General features: G+C 53.8%; 1 protein-coding gene across 2 annotated transcripts; it reads left to right on the top strand.

Moving 5' to 3' along the window:
* Positions 1-572: 572 nt before the first annotated feature.
* Positions 573-4,220, top strand: Pycr2 (pyrroline-5-carboxylate reductase 2). Of its 2 annotated transcripts, XM_005078132.4 has the most exons (7): positions 573-820; positions 1,026-1,096; positions 2,024-2,203; positions 2,325-2,546; positions 2,754-2,846; positions 2,936-3,099; positions 3,588-4,220. In XM_005078132.4, the coding sequence occupies exons 1-7, from the start codon at positions 754-756 to the stop codon at positions 3,751-3,753; spliced, it is 963 nt and encodes a 320-aa protein (XP_005078189.1). In that variant the 5' UTR covers positions 573-753; the 3' UTR covers positions 3,754-4,220. The 2 variants fall into 2 exon arrangements, with proteins under 2 accessions (XP_005078189.1, XP_040594208.1); XM_040738274.1 differs by lacking the exons at positions 573-820; positions 1,026-1,096 and adding an exon at positions 1,120-1,264.
* Positions 4,221-7,819: the final 3,599 nt, after the last annotated feature.

Raw genomic sequence — 7,819 nt, 5'->3', positions numbered from 1 at the left:
TATTCTCATTTTATACTCTTAAAACTACATTATGGTGTGGGCAAGCAAGTAAGTTTTTTTACAGACGCCACAGTGGCAGTCAGCAGGTTGTAAAGAACAACGGCCTACTGTTGCAGCTATTTCTCCAGGCCATTCTGTTCCTAGTGGCAAGTGAAGTCATGCTTGGCAAAGAGACAGAACAAGCAGGGCTGTAAGTGAACCACTAGATAAATCAACAAATCCTTCAACAGTTGGTCTTTTCTACCTAATTCTACTTCCGAAGGGGCATGCCGAGCCAGCTTCCCGACACTAACATACAGCTGGAGTCCTGGCATCTCCTGGTCTCCACGTGGGGTTCATCTCTAGTAGGCGCTTTGGAGACCCCATTCCTGGACCAGTGTCAGAAACCAGCAGCCAAACCAGGAAATCCCGGCGCGGCGGGGACGCCCACTAGCGGGGACGTCAGGCGGGCTCCGGCAGAGCCCCAGGCTCCACCCGTAGAGAGAGCGGGAGGTGGGCGACCGTACAGCGTCACCGATTGGTCCGCCCCCGAGATGACAGCCTCGGATTGGTTGCTTGGGACACGTGGCCTACCCGAAGCCTGTGTTTGGCGGCTGATGCTCAGGTCTAGTCCCGGCCTGCCCAGCTGTATCCCTAGTGCATCCCGGCTTGGAAGCTGCACCGAGATCTTCTGATCCGGGTCTTTCCGGGCTCGGACTCTGAGCCCGGGATTCCTAGCGTCCCCGGGTCGGCGCTTGCGGGGGTCCTGCGGCCATGAGCGTGGGTTTCATCGGCGCGGGCCAGCTGGCCTGTGCGCTGGCGCGGGGCTTCACGGCCGCGGGTGAGCGCGTGGTCAACCCTCGGTCTCACCGGAGTGAATGAGTGAGTGAGTGCATGTGTGAATGTGAACGAATGGGAGGTTTGCATCCGTCTACTGGGATGCCAGTTTCGGAGGCCGGCGCTGCTAGAGCTGCTATGGGCTTCCTTTGATGGACAGCATGATCAGGCCACGATGATCCCCTGTTGAAATACCTCGTTCTCTGCAGGCGTCCTGTCGGCTCACAAGATAATAGCCAGCTCCCCGGAAATGGACCTGCCCACGGTGTCCGCGCTCAGGGTAGGAGGGATGGAGGGGAGTGGAGAAAGAGATAGAGGCCCGGGAAAAGTGTGACCTGAGGTGACCTGCGTCGGGCTGACTCAGGCAGACTTTCCCATAGAGAGGTCATCATGACAAGCCTTCCACCTTCTTCGGGGCAGCCTTGTGTGTGGGAGCCCCCAGGCAAAGGTACGGTCGGATCCAGACACTGGGGAGAAAGTAGGTATATAGAAGACTCGTTTTGTTTGCTAGTCTACTTTGCTTTGAACTCACTACATAGTTCAAGTGAGTCTGGAAAGGGCTGCTTCAGATTCCCACGTGTTGGGAATCACAGGTGCGAGTCACTGAGTGAGGCAGGAAGTTAGTTTTCTTCATTGATTAGTTCTGTGATGCCGAAGTACTCAGCCACTCCAAGGCAGTTCCCCCATTTTCTTGTGCTGTTGTAAATGATGGTGTTGGGAAAGGACCTGGTGAGTTAGTTTCTTTCAAAAAGCTTAATATCCGGAGTCTTATAAAATCTGGCCAGTTGGAGCAGGACAGCCAATGAGCAGTGTGTGTGCCCAGGATGGGCTTGTGTCCTACACTGTAGGGCCCTGACACTCACTTTGGATTCTTAAAGGGGCCCTGTAGAGGCTTGCTACTCTGGTAGACTAGGTTGGGCGTGGGCTTTGTGTATTTGCTCCCAGACCATGGGGGTTCTCACCTGGCAAAGGGGGTAGGAAGATTTCTGGGGTTGAGGGAGCAGTCATACTTTCTGGCCACGTGAAGAGGTTAGTCCTGTCCTGCATTAACATCTGTGCCTTCATTTGGGGATAATCGTGGAGCCCTGAAGGGACAGAATAGCGAGTTTTGGTAGCAGCTGGCAGAGGAGGTTGGCTGTTCCACGGGAGGCAGGGCTCAACCATACTACCCAGCACTGTTGACGGACGGGGTCCTCTTCTCCGGCAGAGGATGGGCGTGAATCTGACCAGAAGCAATAAGGACACCGTGCGGCACAGTGATGTTCTGTTCCTGGCTGTGAAGCCACACATCATCCCCTTCATCCTGGATGAGATTGGGGCCGACGTGCAGGAGAGGCACATTGTGGTCTCCTGTGCAGCCGGTGTCACCATCAGTTCTGTGGAGAAGGTGCTGCTGCCCCAGGGCCCGTTGTGTGGGAGGAGGGTGGCCTGTGAGTGGCTGCTGAGGGGTCAGCCCCGGGGGGGGGGCTGTGCCCTGGGCACTCAGTCGGCTTGCTCTCCTTCCCTAGAAGCTGATGGCGTTCCAGCCAGCCCCCAAAGTGATCCGCTGCATGACCAACACACCCGTGGTGGTCCGAGAGGGGGCCACGGTGTATGCCACAGGCACCCATGCTCTGGTGGAAGATGGGAAGCTTCTGGAGCAGCTGATGAGCAGCGTGGGCTTCTGCACAGAGGTGGAGGAGGACCTCATCGACGCCATCACCGGGCTCAGCGGCAGTGGGCCTGCCTACGTGAGTGGTCCTACTCGCCCACAGGCTTGTGTGAATCCCAGGCGACAGGAGGGGCTGGCGGAGGAGAGGACAGCAGTGCTGTCTCTTGGGCATGACTGGTGGAGGGAGGAGCTGACCCTGAGGACTAGTTCCAGTCATCAGGAAAATCAGCCTCTGGGGAGTGGGCACTTAGTGCTTGCTTCCTGGGCTCAGAGAGTATCTCCACAGGCATTTATGGCCCTGGATGCGCTGGCAGATGGTGGGGTGAAGATGGGCGTGCCACGGCGCCTAGCAGTCCGGCTGGGAGCTCAGGCGTTGCTGGTCAGTGTCTTTGCGTGTTTGGGTTGGGTTTTTGGGGGGGTTACTGAGCTTGGGACGTAGGTTGATTCTAATGGCCCCTTGTACCTCAGGGAGCGGCTAAGATGCTGTTGGACTCTGAGGACCATCCAGGCCAGCTCAAGGACAATGTCTGCTCCCCCGGGGGGGCCACCATCCATGCCTTGCACTTCCTAGAGAGTGGGGGCTTCCGCTCTCTGCTCATCAATGCAGTTGAGGCCTCCTGTATCCGAACAAGGTGGGTATGACACGCTCTCCCGTGCCTGAATTCTTCCACTCCCGGCCTGCCCCGCGATGTCGGAGTCTGTTGGTGACCACAGCTTACTTGGCTTTCTTGAGCTGAAGGTTTGGTAGCCTCTCTTCACTGTGTTCTTGCCACAGCTCTGGTAACTTTGATTTGTAGATGTGGAAGTTTAAGGTCAAACAGATAAATGATGGAGGTGGGATTCAACTCCTGTCTGGCTGTAACTTTGAGCTCAAACCCTGTAACTTCCCATATTCCCTTTGCTGTGGGTCTCAGATAGCACTGGAATGCTGACTGGCTTGGGTCTCATGCCAGTGACACTCCCTGCTTAGTTAAAGAGGACTCTTGAGGAGCTCCGAGCCTCTTTGGTTTAGGATTCTGAGTTTGAGTGGTGTCGGGTTGAGGTTCTAGGGCTGTATGGTTAGAAGGCTGAAAGCTCTGGCTCTAAGGTTTGTCACCTCCCCGTGGGGCTTTGTCTACAGAGAGCTGCAGTCCATGGCTGACCAAGAAAAGGTCTCCCCTGCTGCCCTTAAGAAGACACTTCTGGACAGAGTGAAGCTGGAGTCCCCCACTGTGTCCACGCTGGCCCCGCCCAACTCAGGGAAGCTCCTCACTAGAAGCCCCGCCCAAGGAAGCAAGAAGGACTGAGGAGTATGGTGTGGGGTGTCCCTGTCCCCACCAGTGCAGGGGGGGGGAGTAGTCAGGCTTAGGTCTGGCGGTGAAAGCTGCTTGGATCTGTTCGCTTGGTGACACAGAGCCCTCATGTCCCACAGCGGAAGGTGCTCTGGAGAGGTAGCTGATGCCCAATGCCAGGTGGTCCTGCACTCCTCTCTGAGGGAGGCGGGAGGCCCTGTGTTAGGATCCCCCTCAGATGTCTGTGGAGAACTTTAGCTAGATCCCAGGGGTGATTCAGTTTGACCTCAAGAGGTGAGAAGAAGCAGAGGGAGGGCCCATCCTCTGAATTAGAAATACGTAAAAGAATCAAATGACTTAGGGTTGCAGTGTGGGGGATTCTACGATGCTTTTGCTTAACTCTGGTTTCACAGATGTCCTATTAGAAGGTGATGTTCATTACTAGTTCTAGCTGCTTTAATAAAGATTTTATTTATTTTCGAGCTAGAGACTCACTGTGTGGCCCAGGCTGACCTAGATTTGTAGTAATCCTCTTTCTTTCTTTCTTTCTTTCTTTCTTTCTTTCTTTCTTTCTTTCTTTCTTTCTTTCTTTCTTTCTTTCCTTCCTTCCTTCCTTCTTCCCTCCCTCCCTCCTTCCCTTCTTTCTTTCTTTTCCTTGAACAGGGTTTCTTTATGAAACAGTCCTGGCTGCCCTGGAACTCACTCTGTAGACCAGGCTGGCCTTGAGCTCACAGAGATCTGCCTGCCTCGGTCTCCTGAGTGCTGGGATTAAAGCTGTATACCACTACCATGAGCTTTTTCTTACTTCTGTGTTACTGTCGTAGTTACTTTTTCTTTGTGTGATATGACACTATGACCAACTTAGAGAAGGCACAGTTTGTTTTGTGGTTGGGGTACTGGGGTGTTAGAGTCCCCAATGGTGGAGCAGAGGCATAGCAGCACAGACAACTGAGAGAGCTCATGTGTTGAACCATAGTCAGGGAGCAGAGAGGGTTAACTCTCGGAAGCCTCAGAACCTGCCCTTGTGGCCAAACTTCCTCCAGAAACTTCCCACACAGCCACCAACCGGGGACTAAGTATCAAATTCCCAAGACTTGTGGGACAATCTCATTCAGACCACCTTTGTCATGTTCTGAGCCTCCCTGTAAGGCAGCATGACGATGGCCAAGGGTAGGGAGGGGGGGAGAGGGGTAAGGAACCAGTCCCTGAGAGCTGAAGTGACTAGCCAATCCCCAGAGTTAGGTGTGGCCTTGGATGGGCCGAAGTCAGCTGACAGCCCCCAGTGTCAGCAGGCCCAGGGGTCCTCATTGTCAGGGGAAGGATGTGTCTTTTTCTTCACTTTATGAGATGCCAAGGCCAGTGCACTGTCCACACAGACAGACTCCATGTGACCCTGTTCCTAGCTCCCTCCCTTGTCCTCACAGGACCCTGAGCCAACCTAAAGTGCCTTCAACCCTAGCTTTCCTGAGGGCCCCAGGAAAATGTTTACCTAGTGACACCTCTCTCTGTTTTGTTTTCTGATGTGGGGGCAAGCGGTTCTGCCTGGCTGTAACACATCCTCTGGGGCAGTGGGTTGAAGATGACTTGCCTTCTCACTCCCTTTATTCTGCTTTAGGTGGTTGCTTGCAGGTAGCAGGCATGATCTTGGTAGTTGAAAGACTGAGCAATTTGGGGCTGGAGTTGTAGCTCGGTAGTAATGCATTTATCTGCCATGCCGAAGCCTTGACTTCTATCCCCAGCAATGAGGGAGAAAAGAGAAGGATTTAACAGTTTTCTTTCTTCTCCACTGCTCCTTATACGGTGTGCAGAAATACAAACATGCTCTCTTCCAACCCCTGCAGCCCTTTGTGACTGTTGCTAAGCAGTGCTGCAGAAAAACGCTGGGGAGTTTTCACTGGTGTCCAAGGGCCTGGCTGGACTGGCTGTGTCTGCCAACACTTCACAGCCTGTGCTGTGCTGTGCTTTCTCAAGTAAAGCAGACGGAACATCAAAGTGACTGCGGCGGGCTAGGGGTGTGGCCGAGTGGGAAAGTGTGTGTACTTAGTGAGCGGAAGGCCCTGCTTCAGTCGGCGAAAGCTTGATGTCTGGAGTTTTGATCCCGGTGTCCACCTGAAGGCGGGAGGAGAGAACTGAATGCCACGTGTGCTGTGTGACACGGGCACATCTCCCCGAGCCAGCGTTTACACATCGTGCAGCAGTGAGGTATACAGGAAGTCAGTGGGGAGGGAGCACACGCCAGTAGGAGAGGAGCCTTGGTGGGGGTGAGGCAGAGCAAGACCTGCTGAGATGCAGCTTTTGATTTGAGACACAGCATTCTGTAGACCAGGCTGGTCTCGAACTCATGGCAATCCTGACTTAGCATATTTAATGCTGGGGTTATAGACACATTACATAAACTTCAGGCATTGCCGTGTAGATAAAAATTCCTATGAATGCATGTCCTAGTCACCAAGTGCATTTGGAGTCCCCGGGGGACCTGCCAGGTGCCAGGACCGCAGGGCTTGTGAGTCCTGAGTGGTTAGGGCTGAAGAATACCCTGTTTGCCCCTGCTTTGATCTGAGCTATGTTCAGGAGCACTCTTGGCACGAGTGTGCCATCCTTGGCACAGGTGGGTAGGCAGGGTCCCTGGGTCCCACCTCTTCTCAGAGAAGCCCACCTGTGCAGCTAGCTCCATGGGTCCCCCTGGGGGCTCCTGTTGACATGCCCGACTTTAGTTTTCATTGAGTAAAAATGCTTAGGATAAGCTGTTCTGTAGTCCGGGATGGCCTAGAACTTTGTCTTAGTCACTGTTGCTGAGACACCATGACCAAGAACTCTTACAAAGGAAACGTTTCATTGAGCTTGCTTATAGTTCCAGAGGCTTAGTGCATTGTCACCACGATAGGGTGCATGGCGGCAGGCATGGTGCTGGAGACGTGGCTGAGAGCTATGATTTGGTCTTCAAGTAGAGGGAGGGTTGGGGAGGGAGGGAGAAAGAGAGAGAAGGCGAGTCTGGCATGGGTTGGGGAGGGAGGGAAGGCTGAGTCTGGCATGGGTTGGGGAGGGAGGGAAAAGGCTGAGTCTGGCATGGGCTTTTGAAACTTCAGCGCCCACCCCCAGCAGCGCGCTCCCTCCCTCGAGGCCGCCCCTGTGTGAGGCTACGGGGACCATTCTTATCCACACCACCACAAACAGGCATAACCTAAGCTGGTGCAAATTTGTGATAATATGACCTTCCCGCCTTAGCCCACCGAGTGCTGGAATTACAGAATGAAGCACCATACCATTTTAATGAAATAACCAGAAACTTTTTTTTTGTTTTTTGTTTTTGGAGACAGGGTTTCTCTGTGGCTTTGGAGGCTGTCCTGGAACTAGCTCTTGTAGACCAGGCTGGTCTCAAACTCACAGAGATCCGCCTGCCCCTGCCTCCCGAGTGCTGGGACTAAAGGCGTTCGTGCGCAGCCGCCGCCACCACCACCACCCTGCATAACCAGAAACTTAAGTAGAGCTGTAAATTGACCAAAGCCACCTAGCTGGGAAGGATTACAGCCAGGCTTTTGCTCTTCTAGTAGTTTACTAACTAACCTGGCAAGAAGAAAACATTAGTCAACTGAAGAGATGCTCTGTAAGGATTTGGGCTTGATGCGGGCCTACCCCCCCCCCCATCACCTGGCAGAATGCACTCAGGCAGCCCAGGGTTTCATGGCTGCTACATCACTACTAAGCAGGTGCAAGGGACCCTTTAAAAGAAAAAGCTCTACCCACTTCTGATCTCTTTCCCTCTGTTCTTCTGAAGGGACAGACAGGACTAGTCCTGCTTCTCCCTCCCTCCCTCCCTCCCTCCCTCCCTCCCTCCCTCCCTCCCTCCCTCTCTCTTCTTTCCCCCTCCCCTCCCCTTTCTAATAAACTTCTCACTTAAGCACTGTCTACCCGGCATGTTTGTCCCCCGCCCCCCATGGAATCCACCAAGGTCCAGTGTGCACGCGCGCGCTTTATTATAACATACTCCATAAGACATTCCAATTTAGTTTTCCCTATCTTAGAATTCAGAATGCAGGAGAAACTGAGAGGCACACCCTCCTCAGCTCCACCCCTATGCCCG

The sequence above is a fragment of the Mesocricetus auratus genome, unplaced genomic scaffold (assembly GCF_017639785.1).
Source record: "Mesocricetus auratus isolate SY011 unplaced genomic scaffold, BCM_Maur_2.0 Super-Scaffold_100676, whole genome shotgun sequence".
In the NCBI taxonomy this organism is placed as follows: Eukaryota; Metazoa; Chordata; class Mammalia; order Rodentia; family Cricetidae; genus Mesocricetus; species Mesocricetus auratus.
This window is presented reverse-complemented; position numbering and strand designations above follow the sequence as displayed.

What these genes read in the sequence shown, in the direction of transcription:
- Pycr2 (XM_005078132.4), top strand. Translation starts at nt 754, where the DNA reads ATGAGCGTGGGTTTCATCGGCGCGGGCCAGCTGGCCTGTGCGCTGGCG. An exon ending in CCATCAGTTCTGTGGAGAAG is followed by an intron (nt 2,204 to 2,324) that starts GTGCTGCTGCCC and finishes CTCCTTCCCTAG; the next exon opens with AAGCTGATGGCGTTCCAGCC. An exon ending in TGGGAGCTCAGGCGTTGCTG is followed by an intron (nt 2,847 to 2,935) that starts GTCAGTGTCTTT and finishes CTTGTACCTCAG; the next exon opens with GGAGCGGCTAAGATGCTGTT.